The sequence below is a fragment of the Ctenopharyngodon idella genome, chromosome 24 (assembly GCF_019924925.1).
Source record: "Ctenopharyngodon idella isolate HZGC_01 chromosome 24, HZGC01, whole genome shotgun sequence".
Classification (NCBI taxonomy): Eukaryota; Metazoa; Chordata; class Actinopteri; order Cypriniformes; family Xenocyprididae; genus Ctenopharyngodon; species Ctenopharyngodon idella.
The window spans coordinates 18,673,195-18,700,718 of record NC_067243.1 but is presented as its reverse complement, the minus strand read 5'-3'; the positions used below and the strand labels follow the sequence as shown (position 1 = coordinate 18,700,718).

At 38.2% G+C, this 27,524-nt stretch overlaps 1 protein-coding gene across 2 annotated transcripts; it reads left to right on the top strand.

The window, feature by feature from the left end:
- The first annotated feature begins 3,653 nt into the window (after positions 1–3,653).
- tbc1d2b (TBC1 domain family, member 2B) lies at positions 3,654–26,274 on the top strand. Of its 2 annotated transcripts, none has more exons than XM_051884174.1 (13): positions 3,654–4,070; positions 6,017–6,161; positions 11,238–11,400; positions 12,302–12,474; positions 12,581–12,807; positions 15,934–16,326; positions 16,826–16,936; positions 17,130–17,326; positions 18,160–18,654; positions 19,477–19,594; positions 20,014–20,199; positions 21,199–21,320; positions 23,573–26,274. In XM_051884174.1, the coding sequence occupies exons 1-13, from the start codon at positions 3,732–3,734 to the stop codon at positions 23,766–23,768; spliced, it is 2,865 nt and encodes a 954-aa protein (XP_051740134.1). In that variant the 5' UTR covers positions 3,654–3,731; the 3' UTR covers positions 23,769–26,274. The 2 variants fall into 2 exon arrangements, with proteins under 2 accessions (XP_051740134.1, XP_051740133.1); XM_051884173.1 differs by having other exon boundaries at positions 3,656–4,070; positions 11,235–11,400.
- The last annotated feature ends 1,250 nt before the right edge of the window (positions 26,275–27,524 follow it).

Below are 27,524 nucleotides of genomic sequence, written 5' to 3'. Positions count from 1 at the left end.
TGGCTGGATTTCCTTGACGTTGTGAGAGTACGGCCCCGATGCCTGTGCTGGATGCGTCAACCTCTACGATGAAGGGGAGCTCTGGATCTGGGTGACGGAGAATGGGAGCAGTGGTGAAGCGTTCCTTTAATTCCTGGAAAGCCTTTATAGCCTCATTGGACCAGGTGAGACGTGTGGATTGTCGTTTGGTCATGGAGGTTAGAGGTGCTGCAATGCCACTGAAGTTCCTTATAAACCGCCTGTAGAAATTAGCGAACCCCAGGAATCGTTGCAGTTCTTTCAGCGTTCGCGGTCGTGGCCATTCTAGAACTGCTCTCACCTTGCCGTCGTCCATAGCCACTCCCTCGTGACTGATGACATACCCCAAGAAAGACGTGGATGTGCGGTGAAACTCACATTTCTCGGCCTTGGCATAGAGTTGGTGTTGAATGAGCCGTTGTAGAACAGCCCGGACGTGTTGGATGTGTTCCTCAAACGTGCTGGAATAGATGAGGATGTCATCTATGTAAACTACGACCCAGCGGTTGAGCATGTCCCGAAAGACATCGTTGATGAAGGACTGGAACACGGAGGGACTGTTGGCCAGCCCGAACGGCATCACAAGGGTCTCGTAGTGGCCAGTGGCGGTGGAAAAGGCAGTTTTCCATTCGTCCCCCTCTCTGATGCGTATTAGATTATAGGCACAGCGAAGATCCAGCTTGGTAAAGTATTTAGCCTGCCGTAACTGCTCTAGAGCTGCTGGAACCAGGGGCAAAGGGTAACGAAATTTGACGGTGATATCATTAAGTCCGCGGTAGTCAATGCAGGGTCTGAGACTACCGTCCTTCTTCTTGACAAAGAAGAAGCCTGATGCCGCTGGTGACGTTGAGGGTCGAATGAATCCTTTGGCTAGCTCCTCTTCAATGAATTTTTCCATAGCAGCAGATTCAGGTTGGGATAAAGGGAATATTCTGCCCTTGGGGGGCGTGGTACCTGGTAGTAAGTCAATGGCGCAGTCACTGGGTCGATGTGGGGGTAACTCTGTGGCTTTGCTCTTGCTGAAAGCGATTGCCAGGTCAGCATACTCGACGGGGATGTAGGACTCGTCGGAATTAACTTTGTGGACAGATACAGCTTGAACTGGTAATGGGGTGACTTGTTTCAAACAAAGTTCATGACAGGATGGATCCCATTGAATAATCTGTCCCTCCTTCCAGGAAATGTGTGGGTTGTGGGTCCTGAGTCACGGGAGACCAAGGATGACTGGGTTGTTGGGGGAGTGGATGACGTAAAATCTGATGGGTTCATGGTGTAATACTCCTACTTGCAGAACAACTTCAGCAGTGATATGGGCGACTTTCCCCTCTCCGATGGGCCGACCATCTAGCGCCTCCACTGTCAATTGAGAATCACAAGCAGTTAGAGTGATGTTGTGTTCCTGAATGAAAGTGTTTGACATGAAATTGCCTGCCGCCCCAGAGTCTATGAGCGCCTGAGTGGATATGCGCTGGTTGTTAACAGTCACATGTACTGGTATCTTGAAACTGTTAGCTGAATAGCTGGTGGATTGCAGGGGACTCACCGCTTTCGGGTTAGAGGGACTTGGCCGGATGGGACAATTGATTTTGATGTGACCAGCTTGGCCGCAGTACAGACACAGGTGGAGTTGTCGTCTTTCTCTTTCTTCTGGGTGTAGCGGAGCATAGCCGAGCTGCATGGGTTCTGGAGTGGGGTTGGTTAAGGTTTGGGAAGTGGGCCGTTGAGAGCGAAGTAAGTTGTCAATTTGGATGGCCAGTTCTATGAATTCGCTAAGCGTTCTTCCCTCGTCGCGGCAGGCTAGTTCGGCTTGAAGTTCTAGAGACAGACCTTTGCGAAACAGCAACTTCAACGTATCATTGACCCAGTTTGTTTGAGCTGCTAGAGTTCGGAACGTGAGAGCATACTCAGCAGCGGTGGTTTTGCCCTGGCACAGCGACAGCAGTTGATCTCCAGCGCTTTTACCTCCCGCGGGATGTTCGAAAACCTCTTTGAACTGTCGAAGAAATGCAGAGAATGTGGGAAACACGGAGCCGTCCTCTCTCCACACTGCCGTGGCCCAATCCAGCGCTTTACCAGACAGCAGCGAGCAAACGAAGGATATCCGACTGGAATCGGTGGGATACAGAGCAGGCTGTTGGTTAACAAAGAGTGAGCATTGAAGCAGAAATCCCTTACATTTAGCTGGATTGCCATCAAACTTCTCCGGGAAGGCGAGTCGCGGGTTCACCGCAGGAGCGGGAGTGAAGGCCTGGTTGTCGGGAGCCGCGGGCGGCGAGGCGGCGACCTCGGGGGGCCTGAACCGAAGGCTCTGTAGAGTCTTTACCAGCTCCTCGGTAAGGGAAGTTAGTCGGTTCAACTAATGTTGATGAACCGCGAGCTGGTTGGCCTGGGCGGATAGCTCAGTGGTGAGCTGCATGATAGCTGCTGGATCGCTAGTCGGCGAAGTCTTCTGTAATGATGGGTCAACAGAATGGGAATCCATTTGCAGCTTTTATTAAGAATAGTATACACACAGGTAAGGGCAGAGGCAGAGACGTAAACGGGGACAGGCAATGGTCGAGGCAGGCGGCAGACAAACGGTATCAGGAAGCAGGCAGAGATCAGGGCAGGCGGCAAACAAACACAGTCCAGTAAGCAGGCAAGGATCAAGGCAGGCAGCAGAGAATCACAAGAGGTAAACAGTCCAAACGGCAACAGTATAACAATCCACAGAAAACGCTTAGAAATGATCACCGGGGCAAATCAAGACTTCACGGTGTGTGTGTGTGTGTGCGTGCTGCTTAAATAGTGTGAGTGTGATGTGGTGCAGGTGTGTGTGCAATCAGTCCCAGGAATGAGGGCCTATGGGAAATGTAGTCTGAATGAAGGTTATCAATATTCCGGTGAAGGCTCCCTCCGGTGGTGCGGGGGAGGAAGTGCGGGAGCCTCACTTGTGACAATTATTATTATTATATTATTGTATATTTTTATTTAACCCAGAGAGGATATTAGATGTTAAACAATGCCCAAATGTGTTAAATAAATGTATATGATAATGTAAATTATATAAGTAATAATAAATATTGTTAGTGCTTTTTGCACAACAATATTATCCAGTAGTTTAATTCTCTTAAGGTTAAAGCCTTGGCTGACAGAAAGCATTATATTATGTTATATTATATTATATTATTGTTTTTACACCTTTATTATTATTATTATTATGCTATATTAATTATGTATTGTATTGTACTATATAATTTTTAATCTGTTTATTCGCTATATAATGTATTTTATGAACCAACAACTAAAATTATTATTATTATTATTATTTTGACAAATTACAAATGTCAAATAGATACTCACATTATAAAATAATATAATATTATTATTGATTTTACACCTTTATTATTATTATTATTATTATTATGCTATATTAATTATGTATTGTATTATACTATATTATTTTGATTCTGTTTATTCGCTATATAATGTATCTTATGAACCAACAACTAAAATTATTTTGACATTATAACATAATATCATATCATATCATATAATATCATATAATATAATGTTTTCTGTCACAATATTTCCCAATACTAACACCTTGTGCAGTAAAACTACACGTCCCATAATCCTCCGCGGCAGCAGCACGAGAATGGAAGTCATGTGACGTCATGCGGATGGAAACTTGTGTCCGCTGGCGCTGATTAGAGACCAAAATCCAGAGAAAGATGCACGAAGAGGATGACAGCGCTGCCAATCCCAGCAGGAATTCGCGGATCCTGGCGACCAAGTCTTTTGATGTGGCCGACTGCGATGGCACGAAGGAGCAAAATCCCAAATTATGCGGCTACCTGAATAAACTGACAGGGAAAGGGCCCCTGAGAGGCTTCAAAACGCGCTGGTTTGTGTTCGACCCCAGGAAATGTTATTTGTATTACTTTAAGACTCCTCAAGACGCCCTTCCACTGGGGCACATTGAGATTGCCGATGCTTGTTTCAACTATGATATGGAGGTTGAAGAGGGGCTTTTTGAGATCCACACCGAGGGGAAGGAGTTCCTCCTGAAGGTATGTAGATCTAATACATCTGCATGTGCTAATAAAAATCATTGTTCCATTATATAAAGATCAATAGCACTGAATTTATTGACTTAATTATGAAAGACTATTTTTTTTTTAATGCACTTTAACGGTGTGAAGTAACTGTGAGAAAGTTCCTATTGCAACAAGTGGTTACTGACCATCCTTATGGTCCCTTTAAAAATAACCTAAACCAAAATCCTTTTCCTTTTATAATATATTAAAGGGAAAAGACTGCATATCATGCATAATTTTACCTATACCTATACACAATATGTATATAAAATTATACATTCATGATTTTGCCTATGTTTATGTAAGGATACGTGTACACTAAAAGGGAATATTTTACACAAAGCACACTGGCTCTGTTGTCGGGATACAATATAACATGCTGGACTCATCAGTGTTATAAACATCTTTCCTCATGACTGGAGAATGCAGGACTATAACACAAGATTGTTCTCGTAAATGTGCAGTCTTTGCAAGCTCTGCTGCAACAGTTTGGTCTTCTCACTGGACATGGAAAGCAGTTTATGATCTGAATCTATTCAGTATTGCATCAGGATGCTGATTTCTTAACTTCAAGTTCTAGAAATTGAATTGCGCATAACGCGGTCTTGGTTTCACTGCGGTGTAACTGTTTGTTATCAGGATCTAGGTTGAAGGAAATGTCTTTAAAGTAACAAATCTGAGATGGCACAGGTCCCAGCATGCCTGGATACTGACTGAAGATAAGAATATGAATAGATGATGCTAATATTTTGTTGTTTATTCAAAACTATATTAAAAATGCAATGCATGTACATTTATTGACTTGAATACCTGTTTTATGATGAGCATGTTTTTAGTTTCTGAATTCAAATGTATTTTAGTGCTGCTAAACGATTAATCGCATCCAAAATAAGTTTGTTTACATAATATACACACACATTTCTTTACGAAATAGTTAATGTATATTTATATAATATATAAATGTAATATATTTTTGTTAAATATACATGCATGTGTTTGTATTATATATACATAATAAATATACACAGTACACACACATATTATGTAACAAACTTATTTTGGATGCGATTAATTGCAATTAATCGTTTGACGGCACTAATTTTAATATGTGCATAAATATACAGTATGTGGTAATACAGCTGTCACGATATTATAATGAAAAAAAATTTTATTAAAAGAATGAATTCCTGAAAAGACAACCTTAAGTAGTTTGTAATAATCTTTTATTATTATTTCTTAGAAAAAAAAGAGAGAAACTGCAAATATTTTATTTACTAATAATATTTGAAAAACTTCTTTCAATCAAACCAAAGTCATGCGGTGCAACCAACATACAAAAACTAAATAAATAAAAAATGAAATTATATAACAGAGAGCACCCTCATGACTGTCTCAAGGTCAGATTTTGACAAGGTAACGTTAATTAGAAAATGTCATGTGGTGCGACCAAAAACGTAATGGTATTTATGAATTAATAGTTCATAATATTTGTAAAAAATTCTTTTGAGAACATTTTTGAAAATATTAGGATACACTTGCATGTATTCAAGATTTAAGGAAAATGTTACACCATATTACATTTTTAGAGGCATTAAATTGAAACTTTTCGTGAAAATGTTATCAAAGACTTTCAAAAAGAACTTAAAATTATTTTCTTTATTGTAGACAATCATTTGCCTTTGACCATTTATTAGTGTTTTTCTGTTTTTAAGTGTATGTTGATTCTCAGAGTTAAAGAGCAACTTCATCACCAAACTGTAAACTGGAACTGAGAACGAAACAAGCATGATTATTCTCAAAGGGGACAGTCACATTCACACCTGACCCTGTTCCTCCCAAGACTGCTGTTATACCACAAAACAACAAGCAAAAATAGAGGCTAGGTTTCACACTGCTTTTTTTTCCCTTTCTGCGGGCAGGCGCCCAACAGGCAGATGATGCATTACTGGCTGCAGCAGTTACAGCAGAAACGATGGGAGTTCTGCAACATGTCAGGCCACAGAGACAGCTGGTGTTCCCCCACCCCGTTTCATCCACATACAGGCCTGGTGGCTAAAGATGCAGGTGAGATATATGGAGAAGTGAGAAGGCTGTGACAAATACACAATGCATTGAAAGAAAGAAAGATAAAAATCTGTTTGTGATCATGTCCTCTATTCATATGTGTAGTTAGTTTGCTCATGTGAGGTGAGTCAAAAGTCATAAAGGCACATGATTCTTCAGTCAGTGTGACACTGTTTTACATATTTTCCAGAAAGCATGTGTGTAAATATAGACATAGAAAGTTATTGTGTATCTGTGAGTACATACAGTACTAGGACTGGTTATTGACACACATTTCATGGTTCGATGCAATTTCAGTTCACAAGCTTACAATTAAATATTGATTAAATTCAGGTTCAGTACATGTCAGTTTTTCTCAAGGAAAAAAATCTTTAAAGTAATTCTGTAAACTATAACCCTGTCAGTTGGTGTATTACTAATATTAAAGGTTACAAATCAATTGTTAATTTCGTAGACAAATGTTTAAATTGCACATAACAAAGTTATAACTTTTTAATTCGTTGTTGAATTATAAACAAATGGTGGCTGTTATAAAAACTTTTCATGAAGGATTTATTCAAACATACATTATGATGAAGATAAGTAAGTAAGTAAAAATATAATGAAAATGTTCTCAAGGGACAATACTATAGAAAAGAAAATTAGATATACTTTAGAGTAGACAATGTGCAGCTTGTATAGCAGTTGTATAGCAATAACTCAACATACAGCCATTATCGTTTAAATAACTGGCAACAAAAGTGAGTACACCCTAAGTGAACGTGTCAAAACTGTGTCCAAAGTGTCAATATTTTGTGTGAGCACCATTGTTATTTAGCACTGGAATTGACCAGAGCTGCACAGGTTGTTGCTGGGATCCTCTTCCACTCCTCCATAATAACATCACGGAGCTGCTGGATGTTAGACACATGGTGCTTCTCCACCTTCCGCTTGAGGATGCCCCACAGGTGCTCAATAGGGTACAGGTCTGGAGACATACTTGGCCACTCCATCACCTTCACCTTCAGCTTCCTTAGCAAGGCAGTTCTCATCTTGGCGGTGTGTTTGGGGTCATTATCATGCCTTTCAGCCCAGTTTCTGAAGGGAGGGCATCATGTTCTTCTTCAGTATGTCACAGTACATGTTTCCCTCAATGAAGCAGCGCTCCCCAGTACCAGCAGCAATCATGCAGCCCCAGACCATGATGCTACCACCACCATGCTTGACTGTAGCCAAGACACAACTTTCTTGGTACTCCTCACCAGGGCGTCGCCACACATGCTGGACACCATCTGAGCCAAACAAGTTTATCTTAGTCTCATCAGACCACAGGACATGGTTCCAGTAATTCATGCTCTTGGAGAGGTTGTCTTCAGCAAACTGTTTGTGGGCTTTCTTGTTAGCCAGCTTCAGAAGAGGCTTCTTTCTGGGACGACAGCCATGCAAACCGACTTGTTGCAGTGTGCGGCATATGGTCTGAGCATTGACAAGCTGACCTTCCGCTTCTGCAACCTCTAAAGCATTGCTGGCAGCACTCATGCATCTGTTTTTTGAAGCCAGCTTCTGCACCTGACACACAGCACAAGGTCTCAACTTCTTTGATTCAACTTCTCTGGCCTGTTCCGAGTGGAACCCGTCTTGGAAAACCTCTCTCTGTGACCCTGGCCACTGTGCTGTAACTCAGTTTCATCCATCTTTGTGGAGAGCAACAATTCTAATTCTCAAATCCTCAGAGAGTTCTTTGCCATGAGGTGCCATGTTGAACATCCAGTGATCAGTATGAGAGGATTGTACTCCAAGCACCAAATTTTAACTGCTCTAATACAAGATCCACACATTTGTATGGTCCTGTCAAGCAGACAAAAACATGAACATGATGAAGGGATGCACCGATACCAGTATCGGTATCGGGCCCGATACCAAGCTCATGTACTTGTACTTGTACTCGTACTCGTAAAAATACCCCCGATACCAAAGACCGATACCTCACGTGACGTAACTGACAGAATTTTCCGTGCACAGACACCGGCGGCAGCAGCAGAAACAATGTCAGACTCATAGGTATGGAAATACTTCAGAATTGATGATGACAACACACACATTGCGAACTGCATGCAAATCACGCTGAATGATACAGACCAGAAGCGCTCTCTTGCACGTGCGCTCTCTCTCTTTCTTGTGCGCGATCAATTCTCATTGCACCTGAATGGTCAAATGCACAAATAGTTGTTAAAATGTCTATCGTGTGGAGTATTTCACGTAAATATAGTCGGTTATGGCTTAAGTGGACGTAAACAGGTGGGTGAAAACAGGATATGTGTCAGTATTACATCCATGGATTTGGTCTTAAAATGACAGTAGCCTAATTAAATATTTGTCTGTCATTAATGTTAATAAAACAACAAAAGATGTTAAACGAATGTGTGTGTGTATGTGTGTATATATATATATATATATATATATATATATATATATATATATAAAAATAACTCATATCATGGTCATATTGCCCACTCGTCCTGTGAGAAATTTGGTCACTAGGTTGTGTTTACATTGGTTCACAGTGTTACGTTATAAACATTTGTTCTATGAAAAACTATTAGTTTTTGCCGTGTGGTTGATACCCAATGTCGCTAGCTGAGCAGAAATACATAATCTTGTTTCGCTTGGTCCCCTCAGAGAAAGTCACGCTGGATTTTCTCCTAGCATAAGGTTGAGAAGTCCATCTATCACTGTTTTCCATGTTTGTAGAGTTAGTTCGTGGACTAAATATATAGGCTGTGTACACAGCTTTTTAAAAATGGCGAGTGCTTTTTAAGACAACAAACTACAATAGAACAATGAAATAAACCTACCTGAAAAACTTCAAGCACTAGAAATAAGAAATCCTAGCCTACATAAATTGTAATCAAATATATATAAAAAAAAAAACACTGCATCTTCACAGTGTAAATTAAATGTACATTTATTCTTATTAAAGTGAGACAAAAGTGATTCAGTCAAGAATATTGAGAGATTTTCTCTCTTTTGATTTATTAACATTAATGACACAGATGACAGCAGGTTTATTAGGCTGCTGTCACTTTAAGACCGGATGCACGGATCCAATATACTGATACACATGTGATTTCTTTCTCAACAGTTTATGTTCACTTAAGACATAAATGACTGTGTTAACGAGGACACTTGCAAAGGCTGGCATTTTGACACATAAGTACATGTATTTCAGATAGCGTGTGAATATAGCAAAATGAGTTCTCTTTGGCAGTTTATTGCGTTTCAACAGTTTAAAATAACTTGTTTTTAACCCACAATGCTTAAAGGGTTAGTTCACCCAAAAAATTTTGTCATTAATTACTCACCCTCACATTCAAAACCCGCAAGACCTTCGTTAGCCCTTCGGAAAACAAATTAAGATGTTCGGATGTGTGTACGTCTGAACGCCAACTCATTATTGGCCGGCTCCTGTGTTAAAAATACAAACAAATAAATAATTATCTAAAGTCTTATGCTCAAATTGCACAAAATTAGTTTTGTATACACATATTAACTGTACTTAGAAATGAATGTTGGTTTAGAACTAAAATTTTAGTTAAAATTACAATAAATAAATAAATGAATGAATAAATAAAGTCAGACAGAATTTAGTAGTTAAAGCAGCCAACAAAGAGATTTTAGTAAAGAAATAAATGAAGTTTTCTCTCGATTTCTCTTTCCTTTTAATGAGGGACTATAAATGGTTCTTTAAATCCCCAGACAGTTTTGTGGTTTCTGGTCTGAGAATGGCTGTAGCATTTAGCATTATTTCAGAAGTCGAAAAGGCAGAACCAAAACAAAAAGTCAGTGTGCTTCCTTCTTATTAGTGTGACTTTGCAAGTCATTAGCAATTAGTTTTTAATGAACAGAAAAAATACACCTGTGAATTTCTCTCTGCCTTATTCATTGAATTCAGTTGATCAGCATAGATGTAACTGTGACACATTATACCCAACAATTCTTCATACAGTGGACTACCAGTAAAATTGATAAAAATGTGCGACCAAAAATTATTCAGACACTTTGACCTGACCATGTTTTGCTTAAGTGTTATCTGACATAATTAAGATTAAGATTAATGTTTTCTGACACAGTTTAACTCTGAGATCTTGTCATATTTTTTTACCATTTTTTTTAAACTATAGCAAATAAACTGTGATAATGTGTGAAATGTTGAAGGTGTCTGAATAAATTTTGGCTTGACTGTATTTACATTACATAAATATTTGCTTAAATGCACATTCTGGCAATATATAGCTATATACATAAATATGTCATAAATATATATTGGAATATACTTAACAAAGGTAACAGGGTTGATATTTTAGAGTTTTAGACATTACTAACCTTGTGCATGGCACTACAAGATGCTTATTAGAAAGATAATTTATTGCTGATATTTCTATAAATATCTGCTGTACAATAATCAATTATTTACTATACAAAATCATAGTAACAGGGTTGATAATTTAAGATTGTGGACGAAAATGCGAAACAGTTAATATAGTTAACAACTATATTAAAAAAGACATTTTTGTGCTTGCAGAGTTCACTTTCTATAATAATGATGATGTAATTTTGACAAATATATACAACCGTAGATTAACTGTAGAGAAGGGAGATTTAATGGTAACAGGGTTGCATAATCTGGGGAAATAAATTTTCATTTATTTTTAAAAATGCATTATGTAAATACAATGTAATGCACAGAAAAAAATATGCATATTTGTGCAATGTGCATACAACAAATTGTCAACCCTGTTACCATTGTTAGTGTTGATTAAAAAAAATTAGAAATAGTTCCATCGAATGATGTGACTTGAAAAATCCCTGTACTGGCACATATTAAAAGTTGTACCATTTATGATAAAATAATTGTTAATAAGGGATACTAAATTCATTGTAGAATGACATAAACTACTTATTTCTCTGTAGTGCAAACTGACTAATGTGTGAAAACAAGGACACATGAATGACACTAAGAAAGGCGCTAGACTGTGACGGCTGATAAACGCAAATGAACACTGATGACTCAAACCGTGACTGTGTTGTTTTTAGAAGCAATGTTCAACGAAAAGCCCAACGAGACCATGGAAAGTGTTCGGAGTGACTTTGCTTTGGAGATGGACAATGATGGGCTGGTCGGGCTCCAGTCGGCACGTAACCCGGTGGCACAACCTACCGCAGCTCTCAACTCCCTCCGACACTGGGGCTCTGAGCTCAGGTAGGAACCTGGGAGACTTGCACTAGAATGGATGTTTATTGTTATTGGATGTCAAATTTAGGTTAAAATTGAAGTGTATTTAATTGAAACCCTGCATGTAGAGTAAGTATTACAAAAAAATAAATATATTTATAAAAACAACAACAAATGTGATTTTGTGGATAATATAAAATTTAAATTTTCACGTTTTTCTATTTTTGTGTTATATTTTTCTTCATTTACAGTTTAGTTATAAAACTGTCCTATTCCTTTAAATCTGTGGATAGACAGTTTGTGGTTGAAATGGAAGAATTTTCCAATTTTAATAGTCTTCATTTATGCATTTATATTATAAATTGGCAAGTTACATGTACATCTGTATCTTAATTTAGAATTGTTTATATTTAACTACTTTACAGACTGTTGCCATGTGTGAACTCTTCATCAAACTTTCCAAAAGATTTTGGATCTGTTTAGATGACGTAATACTGAAGCTAGCCAAAGGACTTAATCTGGATTTCAGCACAGATAAACAAACTAGCTGGAAATGCTTCAGCAGTTCTGTGTTAGATTTTAAGAGTCTGGGAAAAGAATACTTTGACCCCTTATGCAAATAAAAGAAGAGTTATAAATGTCATGTGAGATTGGTTTAAAAAAACGATGATCCCAAAACATGCTGACAGCCAGACAAATGTACCACATATGCCTATGAATACATGTTTGAGTGGAATTTCTTCTCAAGGTTTGGACATAACCTTTGCTATGTAACTAAAATTAACATTTGATATCAGCCATAGCAAGTTCAACCTTTGGCAATATGCTGTGGTTGAGTCATTACTTTTACAGATGACATGAATTTTGCTCCTCCTTATTACATTATATTAAAACAATGTGTTTTTTCATTCCTTGTACCGTCTATCAGAAATAGCATGTCTCATCTGCGGCCCAGCCGAGGAGGAGAGAACAGACGCAGTGTGTTTTACACAGCCAGCAGTGAGGACTGGGAGATGGTGGATCCTCCAGGAAAAGACACACCAGAGCACAAACCCCCACCAGACAGCCAGCGCCGGGAGAGCCCATCTCACTTTCAAAGATGTAAGATCATAATTCAGAGATTTAACTTAATAAAAAAAACACGAATTATTAAATTGAATGGTCAACGCCTTTAAAACTCTGTCTTGTCACTCCCGACTGTCCACAGACTCCATTGGCTCAGCGTTCACGTTTGATTTCCGCAACCCATCGAGAATGAAACGGCCCTTTCACGTGGGCTCTGGCAAAGCCAACCGCAGCGCAGAGAGCTCGCCGGTTGAGTGTAATGGGACCAAGACCTCCGAACTGCAGCTCCGCATTCAGAGCCAGCAGGAAGAAATCAACCGGTTGCAGGAGCAAGAGAACAACCTCAGAGAGGAACTCGCCAGTCAGAAGGTACGATAGGAATAAATCTGGTAGAGTTTTTTTTTTTTAAAGCAGTTAGGACACATCTTTGAAAATCAAAGATAAAAAATAAACCATATTTTACTTTTATTGTGTGTCCTCGGTGGGCAGCGTTAGTATGAAATGCTTGTTTGCAATACCATTCTAAATCTCAAAATTTTCCATAAATGTGATAATATAGTATTTGTTTGTGGAATTGTAAAATTGTAAAAAACCTGTAAAATGTGTGTCTATGATTATCTATGGTTAATTTTTTTTCAATGTTGTAGTTCCTCGTTCCTTGTAATGCTTATACATGGGGATTTCCCTTGTGCAAGTCAATGTTGACACAGTATCTGATGATTTGTAATTCAAAGCATTTTCTAATACCCACCAGAAAGCTTTGGTGCAGTAAATGCTTGCTTCTCCAGTTATAAATTTCTGTGTGCTTTTCTATAAAGGTGTTAGCGGATCTAAAACAAAGGCATTGAGAACCACAAAATGGGTACTGTTATGTTTTTCCCTTTAGAGTTCCCCTTTGGCCCATAGATGTGCTTTTAACACATTAACAATTCTAAACAATGATTCTGTGTAACACATATAAACAACAATATGTGGTTATTCATTATTACTGATAACATTTTATTAACATGTTTAGGATGCTCATACTCCCCAAAAATGTGTATAATTACTCACTGAATTAGGGGTAATGATACTGCTCCCTTAATGACTGGAAAAGTGTAGACTCTATTTTTAATAGAGTGTTATATCAGTGTTTTGGTGATAAATCACCAGTCCATGAACATAAATGACCTTTATTTGCTGAAGGTTATCAATACCTTTCTCCAAAATGTTGATCTAATTACAATACCAGACTGTTCTAGGGTCAGGATGTAGCATAAAGGACTTTCGATTTATACCGGGCAAGCCCCCAACTTATTTTGACTCAAGTTAAGAGTCCTAAGCTGCGTTTCACCGCAGGAACTTTTCCTAGGAACTAGGGACTTTGGAGTGGTACTCGGTGTGTTTTGACTGCAGGGACCAGGGTCTAAATGAAATTCTGGGTAAAAATTTTCCCCTCAGAAAGTCCCTGCTTACGAGGAAGAACTTTTTCAAAGTTAAGAAACTTTCAGGGGTGGGACTTGGGTGCTGAACATGCTGATTGGTTGAGTTCACACAGCATTTTGATTTTTTGACTCCATGCAGCAGGATTCTGGATTTCGTCCGCATATAAGCTTAATAAAGCCTAAACATTGTCGTCTGTCCATCGGTCGTATTTTTAAACTCCAATGTTGATTCGAATAGCAAAAAACTCTTATTGCATGCACTGCAACAGACTTTTAAAAATGGTGGTTGAAATAAAATGCTGCGTGGAGTCAACCAATCAGCATGTTCAGCACCTAAGCCCCAACCCCGAAAGTTCCTGAACTTTGGAAAAGTACTACCTCACAAGCAGGGACGTTTTGAGGGGAGAATTTTTACCCGGAACGTTATTTAGACCCTCGTTCCTGTGATCGAAACACACTGAGTACCATTCCAGAGTCCCTAGTTCCTGGGGAAAGTTCCTGCGGTGAAAACGCGGCTATTAATGGAGTTTAAAAAATACGACTAATGGGCCGACAACGAGTTTCAGGCTTTATTAAAGGGTTAGTTCACCCAAAAATGAAAATTCTGTCATTTATTACTCACCCTTGTGCCGTTCCACACCCGTAAGACCTTCGTTAATCTTTGGAATGCAAATTGAGATATTTTTGTTTAAATCCGATGGCTCCGTGAGGCCTACATAGGGAGCAATGACATTTCCTCTCTCAAGATCCATAAATGTACTAAAAACATATTTAAATCAGTTCATGTGAGTACAGTGGTTCAATATTAATATTATAAAGCAACGAGAATATTTTTGGTGTGCCAAAAAAAAACAAAATAAGGAATTATTTAGTGATGGCCAATTTCAAAACACTGCTTCAGGAAGCTTCAGAGCATAATGAATGAGCGTGTCGAATCCGCAGTGCGGAGCGCCAAAGTCACGTGATTTCAGCAGTTTGGCGGTTTGACATGCGATCCGAATCATGATTCGACACGCTGATTCATTACGCTCCGAATCTTCCTGAAGCAGTGTTTTGAAATCGGCCATCACTAAATAAGTCATTATTTTGTTTTTTTGGCGCACCAAAAATATTCTCGTCGCTTTATAATATTAATATTGAACCACTGTACTCACATGAACTGATTTAAATATGTTTTTAGTACCTTTATGGATCTTGAGAGAGGAAATGCCATTGCTCCCTATGTAGGCCTCACAGAGCCATCGGATTTAAACAAAAATATCTTAATTTGTGTTCCGAAGATCAACGAAGGTCTTTCGGGTGTAAAACGGCACGAGGGTGAATAATTAATGACAGAATTTTCATTTTTTGGTGAACTAACCCTTTAAGCTTATATGCGGAGGACAAAATCCAGCGGGAACTAGAAAGTCACGCGCAGTCCTACGTCACCAGACTAATTTGCCTAATCTCCACAGTACTTTAGACTGCGATGAAAACGTGGACAGCAACAGGTCTGGGGGAAAAGAAGTTCCTGGAAAAAAAAAGTTCCTGGGACAAATTGTCTCGGGTAATTTCAGTGAAAACGCGGCTCTAGTAAAGCAAGTGTTCTGAATTCCCTTGATATTTTTTTGTCCCAGACAAAAGTAAGAAGCTATGAATGAGTATTTAAGTCTGATGCGAAGACAAGAGCCCAATGACTCAAACGGAGGTGTACATTTTTGTAACTGGTTCAAATGCAGGGGTAGCCAACCCTGCTCCTGGAGGGCTACCTTCTTGGAGACTTTAGATCCAATTCTGCTTCAACAAATCTGCCTGTTATTTTCTAGTTCAGGTGTGTTTGATTAGAGTTGGAGCTAAACATCTGTAGGATGGTTGCCTTCCAGCAGCATGGTAGGCTTCCCCTGTTCTAATGGATTACAGTAAACTTTGACCTCAGGACTTTAAAGAGTGATCAGTGACTATAAAGGGTCCCCTTTTTGAATGATCATATCAGTTGGTGTGTGTTTGAGTAGTTTATCCAAGTAATTGATGGGTCACTGTGCTCTGTTGAACTGTATCAGAGGCTTATTCACACAGTATTCCCTTCTACCAGGAGTTGGTTCGTCTTCTCCAACAAACACTACGTAGTTCCCAATGCAACTGGCGTTCCACAGTGCCTCCTGGGAACATGGGAACTCAAAATCATAACCAAGATGAGACCGAGGTGGACAAAGCCCTGGCAGAGAGGGACACCCAGATCAAAGATCTCTGTGGTCATATGGAGAGGCTAGCATTGGAGAAGGAGAGTCTTCAACAGGAGTTGAAAGGTTTGAAGATCAAAATTGGCGAGATAAATGAACAGCTGGGCATGCTCATGGAGACCATTCAGGCCAAGGACGAAGTCATCATGAAACTTTCCCAGCAAAGTGATGAAGGAGAAACCCAGTCACCTGAATGCCACTCACCTAGTGCAACTAGGGAACAACAAGAGTTGGTCACCCTGAAGGTAGTACAAGAACACTTACGTGTACTTCCCAATCAGTAGATTTGAATGTGTTTGTGAGATTATTAATAGCTTAGGGTGAAATATATCTGACATTGGCAGCAGTTACATGCAAGATTAAGGCATGTTCAGAAGTCCTTGACTTAGAGGTCAAGTCAAGTCTTGAGTGTTTGATCATAAGACCAATTCAAGTCTCAGATCCTTTTTGGTATTAGTTGTCCGTGTAATGTAGGTTAGTTTCATGATAATCATGATGTTTGATGTCATGGTTAAGTATATTAATATAGTAGGGGTTGGAATTGTTGGGTGTTGGGTAACAAACGTTAAGCATTTTCTCCATTTTGAATCTACTACAGAAATGATAAATAATGTTCAGATTTAGTCCTTCAATACTTTCAGTTGCTTGTCCAAGCACAGTATGAGTACATACCTGTAGTTCTGTTTTAGTCACATTATTTTTAGTGTCTTACATACAACTTGTTGGGTTTTTACGCTTTACCAGGACAGTCTTCAGGGCTACAAATCTCAAAATAACTTCTTGAACAAAGAAATTCTCGAGTTGACAGTCTTACGAAGAAATGCTGAATCTAGAGAGAAAGCGCTAGAGGCAAAGGTATGTGACTTCAGCTACTCAAAATGCACACAAACCACCCTAAATGTTTTGTTTGCAGATCCTTTCTTATGTGCCATGTTAGCATTTCCTTTTCCTTTTCCCTAACATTCCATTATCCTTTGCAAGGTTGTCTGTGCATGATTTTGTTTGCTGAGGAATCAATTTATTTCCTCCTTTGTTGTGTGTTCTACAGTACACCAGTTTGGAGGCCAAGCTGTGTCAGGTGGAAAGTAAGTACCTGGTTCTACTACAGGAAGTGAAGACTCCTGTGTGCTCCTCCTCAGAGCGGACCCATAGTGGAGAGGTCATCACCCGCTTACTAGAAGATGCACTACAGGTGGAGAGCGCAGACCAGCAGGAGCACCCTATCCTCAAACCCAACGCTGTCAGGTATCATGACCCAACCACCCCCCCCAAACGTGTCAGCTAAGAATTTAAAGGGTCATGTCTTGAAAAATAGCATTCTCCTTGTTGTTATATGTACACATACTCAATGTTTACAATGCAAAGCTACCAAAGCATCTAAATAATTTATGCAAATTCACCTGCAAAAATTAGTTATTCAGAATTTGGCATGATAATGAAATCACAACCATGAAAAGGTTGACTGTACTTGTTTTATATATCAACATAAATTCAAAATATTCAGTAACTTGGCAGGGAATTGTTATTCATTTCATATGCAAAGAGTCCAGTCATAGCATAGGTTTATTTACATATTGCAGTCTTAAAGGTACAGTAGTAACAAAATGTCAGTTTAATTGAAAGGGGCCAAGAGAAGGTAGAGATGATCATGTAAGAAGTACCTTTTTTGGTACAAGAAACCTTGACTAACATTACAAGTGGACTTATGGGGAAATGATGATACAAATGTATAGAATATGCCCCCTTTTAACCTTTGTTACTAAAACAAACTGTACAACTAGCTTTGTCACCATAAAAAACAATCTTTCTTTTGTTTACTTTAATTTTTGTGCTGCCACATTTCTAAAGATCCTATCTTCAAACATGTTTGGTCATGTTAGTGTTCTTGAGTGGATCATCCTTACACAAATTTAAAACTAGTTTTTAGAAGTTTTGACAACTCACCAACTGTTAGATTGTTGTTTTGCTAATCTCTGCTAGCTTACTTTTGAAATTGGGCTTTGTTACTTTGAATATTGTTGCCTCCTGTGTTACAAATTGTACATATAACTAGTGATAATGTTATCTTTCTCATATAGCGAGTATGACATTTTTGGCTTCAAAACTGTCCCTGAGGAGGAGGATGAGGAGGAAAAACTTGAAGCAAAAAAGAGAGCGCTGGACCTGAAGTCCCTCTCCCTGACAGACCAGGAGACTTCAGTCAGAGTGAAGTGGGACAACTACCTGGCCATCACCATGAACAGAGAGATGGTTCGATCTCCAGAGCTGAAGGCACTGATGAGAAACGGGGTGCCCCACATCCACCGATCCAAGGTGTGGAGCTGGTGCGTGAGCTTCCATGTGAAGAAGTTTCGTGACTGCCAGCCAAAAGACTATTACCAAAACCTTCTGTGCATGGCAAACGATAAACCCAACCCTGCCTGCAAGCAAATAGAGCTTGATCTCCTGAGGACGCTCCCTAACAACAAGCACTATGCCTCTCCTGACTCAGATGGCATCCAGAAACTCAGGAACGTGCTACTGGCTTTCTCTTGGAGGAATCCAGATATCGGCTACTGCCAAGGCCTCAACAGGTAGCAGATACAAAGGATTTTATCAGCTCTTGACTTCTTTGCTGGGGTGTTTGTGTTCCTTTATGTCTAAAGGCCAATTCACACTGCACAGACAAATGCCAGCAAACACGTTTGTTAGGTTTTGTCTGATCAGTGTGTTACCCCTGTCGGCATCTGTTTTTTGGCTTTTAGTATGAATATGTTATCCTTAAGGTTATCTAAGCTAGTGTTCTCCAAAACAATGACAAAATGTGAATTTAGAAGATATAAGCATTCAAAACTCACTTCACCTCTCATTTCCGCCAATATGGATCAGTGATTTTGATGACATCACTCTGCATCTCACACTTTTTAACAGATTTTCTGTCCAATCAAATGCTCTCTAGAATCTGAAGCGTCCCGCCCCTACATTAAAAATAGATGCTGAAACTGCGGCTAAAATTGGTCACCTGGTTTCAGGTTAGTGTCATGAGAACCGCAGCGCACACAGCCTGCTCCAGTCTAGAGACACAATAGAATATTGAATTCTGCATAGAACGTTATATTTTAAAGCGATATGGAGGAGATTAGGAGGAGAAACGGTTAGAGATTAGAAGGAAACTGAGGCTTTACCAAGTTCAACAGCTCTGGCCAAGCTGTGATATAAATGAAACGCTATTGGCTATTTTAAAAAAAGGGGAGGAGCTGCTTTATGTCATGCCTTGTCTTCCTGTTTCAGTGGAAATTACATTAACACATTGAATAATGCTGCACATTTTAAGGCCCTTCAGTGGGCCTTTAAATGTCTGCATCTGAAAGAGATTTCTGATTTTTTTATTTTTATTTATTTATTTTTTCTCTCAGGCTGGCAGCTATTGCTCTTCTGTATTTGGACCAAGAAGATGCTTTCTGGTGTCTCGTGGCCATTGTGGAGGTTTTCATGCCACGTGACTATTACACCAAAACACTGCTAGGCTCACAGGTACCTTTTCAAGATTGTTCACTTACTCATAGTCATGAAAAATTCCCCAAAAACTCTGGCAAGGTTGTAAAATTGGAGCAGAGATGGGGCTTTAAGCATGTCTTAGTTTGCTGGATATGACTCATGAGCAGCAGGCTAACAGCACGTCTCTTTTATTTTTTTGTCATCTGTCACAGTGACAGCGGTAAAATATTAACATACTTGCTGAGCAAACTTTACCGCATTTTGGCCTTATACAACATGAATACTGTCAAGTTTTCGATTACTAGCCACACGATCAGATACGGAGTGACTTGCAAATTGCTTTTCAGTTGAAACCATGTTATTGGCATGCTTCTATTTACTAAATATACTATTTTGTATTCTTTTTATTAAAAATCTATACTTTTGTTTTTGACTGTACCTTGTTTATGATGTAGGTAGATCAGCGTGTGTTTAAGGACCTGATGTGTGAGAAGTTACCCAGGCTTCATGCTCATTTTGAGCACTATAAGGTAGACTTCTCTCTCATCACCTTCAACTGGTTCCTGGTTGTGTTTGTGGACAGCGTGGTCAGTGACATCCTCTTCAAGATCTGGGATGCTTTTCTCTATGAGGGACCCAAGGTATGAAGAACTAATGCGACATGTTCCTTCAACACAGAATACCACTACACTTGGAAATCAAACTGCTGTGCACTGACTATATATTAGGCCCTGTTTACACCTGATATTAAGATGCATTTTGGTTGATCGGATCACAAGTGGAGGAGGGAAACACATTCCCATTTACACCTGGTGTTTTGATTATTTGTTTTCTCTTTTGTCCACTTTCGACCACTTCTGTCCTGATTTCTTCAAGGGGAGGGTCTATGGGTGGGTAAATGTATGGGCTTTTTTCAGGGCTTTCGATCTAATGGATGAAATAAGCTTGCGCAATTTACATAAAAACACATGGAGAGCAGCAGCTTTTGTTTCTGCTCTGACAGCCGCAAGACTACAGCGTTCAGAGTGTGTGTTTGAAATCAGAAATGGTGAGAGAACATTGTGCTTGGTTCATTTTTCATCTTCAAACCAAACTTGGGTCTTCAGTCGACAAAGTTTAAATCCCATCTGAATGGCGTGCTTCCCATAATGTTTACGTGTTGGGTCAGTTGGCGGAGAGTAGGCGGTCTTTAGTGGCTGTTTGAATGCATTTGAAAAGCTATGAAAGCAATCCGGTCGAATGCGTTTTTGACTACCTCTGGAACTGGTCGAAGTGGACAAGCTCAAAATGTTTTACACCCCGTTTACACCTGTACTTATTTAGCGTCGTCCACTTGTGATCCGATTGACCAAAACGCATCCTAATACCAGGTATAAACAGGGCCCTAGAGATACCTCGAAGCCTGGTGGTAATCATTGCACAGTTTATATAACCACAAAACCAGATGACATGAAACATGTACTGACAAAACTAAAATGAGCATTGTAAATCCTTAACTTAATGTATGATACTTAATACAGATAATAATACTAATATACTCACCTTTTTTATTAATTTCCATAATGAGTCTGATTGTTTCAGGGTGACAGTTGTACTCCATGATTGCTGACATTTTTTGACGTTTCTTTTTACCCTGCCAGATAATGTTCCGATTTGCTCTTGCACTCTTCAAGTACAAAGAAGAGGAATTTCTAAAGCTCCAGGATCCCATGACCATTTTCAAGTACCTTCGGTACTTTACACGTACCATCTTGGATGCAAGGTGTGTATGATCATGAAAATACAATAATTGTGTGACTTTGTTTTTATTATTTAGATTTTTTTGTCAAAATAGTGATTTTACACTGTGTTCCAAATTATTATGCAAGTGACATATCAGTAGGATTTCAGTACAATAAACATTCAGATTTTAGTTTTTCTAAGAAAGTGTTTGTTTGTTTATTTATCCATGTCTTTTTAGATAACTGGTATCAATCTCAGACAAAATAATTTGCCAGGTCTACTTGGGTAAATGGAAACCCTACTTAGAGGTTGTTCTACATTATTAAGCAAGTCACAGTTCTCATGCAATATGGGGAGGAAGAAAGATCTTTCTGAAGATGAAAAGCATGAAATGGTGCAATGTTGTGCAAAAGGCATGAAAACAACTAATATTGTGTGAAAACTGAATGGAGATTATCGAATTATCATAAGATTTGTGAGTGATTTAGAGCACAGCAGAACTCATCAGATAAAGGCTTATTAATGAAAGTTCCTGTCAAAAAAATTAATTGTATTAAAAGGGCAGCTATGAAAAAGCCAGTGTTGAGCAGCAAACAGGTATTTGAAGCTTCTGGTGTCTCTGGAGTCTCAAGAACCTCTCCATGCAGGCTGGCAGTTGTGCGTAAAGTTGCATTTCAGCCACCTCTAACCAAACCTCACAAAGAGAAACATTTACAGTGGGTTTAGAAATACATAAAGACTCATTTTTAAATAGTTTTATTCACTGACGAATGCCATACTACAATGGATGGTCTAAATGGATGGATTTCTGGATGGTTGGTGAATGGCCACCACGTTCCAACAAGACTGCGACGTCAGCAGGGAGCTGGTGGGTGATGATTTGGGCTAGAATATTGGGAAGTAAGATGGAAGGTCCCTTTGGGGTCTCTGAGGGTGTCAAAACGACTTCTGCAGGATATGTGGAGTTTATAACTGGCCATTTTCAGTTATGGTATAAAAAGGAGGATAGTGCCTTCTGAAATACAATGCACTATGCACTATCCCATGCTGCAAAAAAACACCACAGCAATAAAACTGTTTGAAAATGTATTTCTGAACCCACTATAAATGTTTCTCTTTGTGAGCTTTGGTTTGGAGTGGCTGAAATGCATCTTTACGCACAACTGCCAGCCTGCATGGAGAGCTTCTTGAGACTCTAGAGACACCAGCAGCTTCAAATACCTGTTTGCTGCTCAACACTGGCTTTTTCATAGCTGCCCTTTTAATACAATTAACTTGTTTGACAGAAACTTTCCTTAATAAGCCTTTATCTGACCGAGTTCTGCTGTGCTCTAAATCACTCACAAATCTTATGCTACTTCAATAATCTGCATTCAGTTTTCATGCCTTTTGCACAACATTGCACCATTTCATGCTTTTCATCTTCAGAAAGATCTTTCTTCCTCCCCATATTGCATGAGAACTGTGACTTGCTTAATAATGTGGAACAACCTCTAAGTAGGGTTTCCATAGACCTAAGTAGACCTGGCAAATTATTTTGTCTGAGATTGGTACCAGTTATCTAAAAAGACATGGATAAATAAACAAACAAACACTTTCTTAGAAAAACTAAAATCTGAATGTTTATTGTACTGAAATCCTACTGATATGTTACTTGCATAATAATTTGGAACAGAGTGTATAATGACTTTGTTTATACATTTATTATTATATTGTTTTTAATAATAAGTAGATAAATAATATTTTAATTTGTGTTATTATTTATTATTATTATTATTTTTTATAATATTATTTATTTTATTTTTTTTAAAGAATGTTTAGAAATGTTTTGGAAACATTACAGTTGTAGTTTTGTGATTTGTTTATGGTGACATTTTGGATCGCACCTTGTGGTTTAATTAGTTTGTTGATTAATTGTTTATTACTCATATATATCATCAACAAGGTGCGCAGAACTGCCGCTCACTGGATATTTTCTCTTATTCAAACCATTCTCTGTAAATCCTAGAGATGGTTGTGTGTGAAAATCCCAGTAGATCAGCAGCAGTTTCTAAAATACTCAGACCAGCCCGTCTCACACTAACAATCATGCCACATTCAAAGTCACTTAAATCACCTTTCTTCCTCATTCTGATGCTCGGCTTGAGCTTCAACAGATCGTCTTGACCATGTCTACATGCCTAAATACATGCCATGTTATTGGCTGATTTTTGCGTTAACAAGCAGCTAAACAGGTGTACCGATAAAGTGGCCAGTATCATAATTGGTATCATAATTATTTGTTTCTTTTAGGAAGTTGATGAGCATGGCCTTTGTGGATATGAACCCATTCCCACTGAGGCAGATCCAGAACCGCCGCACATTCCACCTGGAGAAGGTCCGTCTGGAGCTCACCGAGCTGGAAGCCATCCGCCAGACTTTCCTGCGGGAGCGAGACACCACCCTGGATGGCCGCACACTCATCAGTGACGACGAGGAAGACAGCTGAACCACAGCTAATAAGGGAACAGACCTGAAAAGCATTAGCCAATCACAATGTGTCTTATTTTCAATGTATTTTATTCAACAAACTGTGACTTCAAGAGACCAAAGAACAGTATTCCTTTTGATTAATCAAAATTGGATGCCTTTTTCATTGTCTTTTAATTGCTTGACCAACATTTCTTCCATTTGTACATATTGACCAAAATCAGTATTAAAGTAACTATTTAGGTAGTAATGATTGTGCTGGTGCAAGTGTCAGAATTCTGATTCGCTTGCATTATGCTGGACATATTACCAAACACAAACATTTGTTTTTGTTTTTTTTCTCTTTCAGTCGCACTTATTAAACCGTATCATTTGTTTACATACTATTGGTAATCATGTCAACACATATTATACTGTATGATAATTTGATATAAATCAAATTCAGGTTTATAAGACTTGCCCTCTTTCTAAACATTCGGTACTGTTCATTCACATTTGAGTCATTTAAAGGGTTAGTTCACCCAAAAATAAAAATTCTGCACCCTCATGTCATTCCACACCCGTAAGACCTTCTTTCATCTTCGAAACACAAATTAAGATATTTTTGATCAAATCCGATGGCTCAGTGAGGCCTGCATTGACAGCAACACAATTAACACTTTCAGATGCCCAGAAAGCTTCTAAAGACATATTTAAAACAGTTCATGTGACTACAGTCGTTCAACCTTAATGTTATGAAGCAACGAGAATACTTTTTGTGTGCCAAAAAAACTAAATAATGACTTTATTCAACAATATCTGGTGATGGGCGATTTCAAAACACTGCTTCATGAAGCTTCGAAGCTTTACGAATCTTTTGTTTTGAATCAGTGGTTCGGAGCGTGTATCAAACTGCCAAAGTCACGCCCCCCAGTGGTGAACCATTGACATTTCCAAAAACTTATGACATAACAAAGCCTCATTTACTGAAATCATGTGATTTTCATGCTCCGAACCACTGATTCGAAACAAAAGATTCGTAAAGCTTTGAATGAAGCAGTGTTTTGAAATCACCCATTACTAGATATTGTTGAATAAAGTCATTATTTATTTTTTTTGGCGCACAAAAAGTATTCTCGTTGCTTCATAACATTAAGGTTAAACTACTGTAGTCACATGAACTGTTTTAAATATGTCTTTAGTAGCTTTCTGGGCATCTGGAAGTGTTAATTATCTTGCTGGCAATGGAGGCCTCACTGAGCCATCTGATTATATCAAAAATATCTTAATTTGTGTTCTGAAGATGAACGAAGGTCTTACAGGTGTAGAACGACATGAGGGTGAGTAATTAATGACATAATTTTTATTTTTGGGTGATCTAACCCTTTAATAACCTCCACTTAATTCACTGTCCAATCGAGGCATTGAAAAGTGCACATACGAGGCGAGCACAATAATGAACATTTCACAAGATAGATCTTCCTGTCTGCTCATTGCCAAACCAAATATCTCAGAATTACATGTTAAAGTGTTTCACAAGTATCAGCTCTTGTGTGTTTAGGTTCTAGAAGCACAATGCACATTTCCTGCAGTCTCGTTGGTACTTTAATTGTTTAGATACATTTGTTACATGTATGTTTCCTTTGTTTCTGTCCTCTTCTCTTCATGTTTAAGTATTCCAACAATAATTTAATGTTGTTATAGTTATCATTTTAGTCTAAAGTCCACAAAAAAGCTGCTTAAAATGAAGATAATATGGAAAATGTGAACTAGTATTTTTGTTTTTGTCAAAAGTTTCAAATATACGTGCTGAAATTCACTTAAAATCGAAAATGTAATAATAAGAATCCATAAGGGCCTGTATAATGAGGGAATGTTATTAGTATCACTTTTCTTGACTTCAAAGCCAAAATGTACATGGAAAGTTATCTTTTTTCACACACGTATGCTTCGAAAAACTTTTAAATATCAGTGCATGTTCGTCTACTTCACATTTAGTGTGGTTAATCTCTTTTCTATGCCATTGCATTATGATATAATACGCATATTATACATTTTAACACCTGCTGGTTTGACTGCAAATGACGAACAAAGATGTAAAACTGGTGGTCTGGTTTGGTTTACTTTGAGAGCTGGTCTCTCATAATAAACAAGGTTTTACATGTAGGACGTAGATTTTGTCATCCACACTGCCCTTATAAAGAAAATTAGTTCTTCTTTATGTTATTTTAAGACAGTCTAATCCCTCATTTACATATTTCTTCTTTATATACATTGTTGGGAGATTCATTGTTTCTGAATTTTTTTCATATTACCCATGTTATTTAGCCATCAAGTATGTTATGTGAGCTGTACGTGTTCAGTGAGTAAGCTATGATTTCAAACCGTCTTTGTTGCTGTTGCACAGGCCTTTATGAGTATACAAAATTATTGAATTCTTAAGAAATGTTACTGAAACTTGCGTCACTATAATCATCCAGTTCTGTTTTTTTTTTTGTTTTTTTTTACTTATGCATGATTATACAATAAATTTCTATTGCATACAATTGTTGTGTAGTTTTTATCTTTATCGCCAGTAACAGCAGCTGCACTCTCCGTGAACAATACCAAGTCTTCCTACATGAAAACAAACCGTTTCACAGGAAATACTGCATTAGCACAACAATAGAGTTCCTGTTTTTGTGATGGTCATTTTTAAAACATTAAATATTGCAGCATCTGAAAATATACTCTTCATTTTTTGGGTAATGACGCGACGGGTCTTAATAATAAGGCCTTAATAATAATAAAAACAAAGATATGACATCCAAAGTATGTAAGGTAGTACAGCTAGATCTCTTTTATTGAATCCAAAAGGTTTTAATATTTTGCTACATATAAAGGTATTTTAAAGATTTTGAAGTGTCAAAAGGTCATTTGGTTTAACCGTCCAAAGGCCAATACAGCCATTTTATTTGTGATTAAAATATCTTAAAATGTAATAAATGTATATATTTTTTTATTCTGGCATGATTTTATAACATCATATATCAACATAGTGCAAAATGGTATTAAAATTATGTGTAGAAGTCGTTGCTTTGTTATGAGAAAGAATGTCCAGAAAAATGAATTTCATTGATGTCATTCGGAGTAACCAATATAAAGGGACCATTTTGGATCAAGTCATGCGGTCAGTATCATGTGACAGGATGTGACATTATTCAGACACCTGCAAAGGACCACATGGTTGTGAAGCAAAGTAACTAACTCTCTTTTAACTATTTCAAAAATTCATGTTTTCACTTGCTCATACGCATGTCCCGAAACATCAGGTCATTCGGTACAACCGCTATAAAACATGGAAAATGTTGTAATATTTTAAAAACCTTGTACTAAATATAAAATGTTTGATTGTCCTTTTGCTAGATATCAGCCTGTTAGCATTGTTTGGAAATACCGTCATTCGGTATAACCAAAAGTGTCATTCGGTAAAACTGAAATTTTGGTTAAACCAAATGACTTTTTTGGTGACAAATTTTGTCCATCTTGTAAAAAAAGACAAAAGCAGTTTTAATTGATTATAAAAACCACATAATCTCATTGTTAACACTAAATGAAACTTAAAAATTAATTATATCTCCATTATGTTTTTTTTTTTTTTTTTTTTTTTTTACACTTTTAAAAACCTTATTCGTCAATGACCCATACATTATTTATCGACTATATATTAGTGTCTCATACAGATGCACCTCTGTTGTTGCTTATTATGTCCAGCAGATGGCGACAACAGTGCATACATAATACACTAAACACAAGC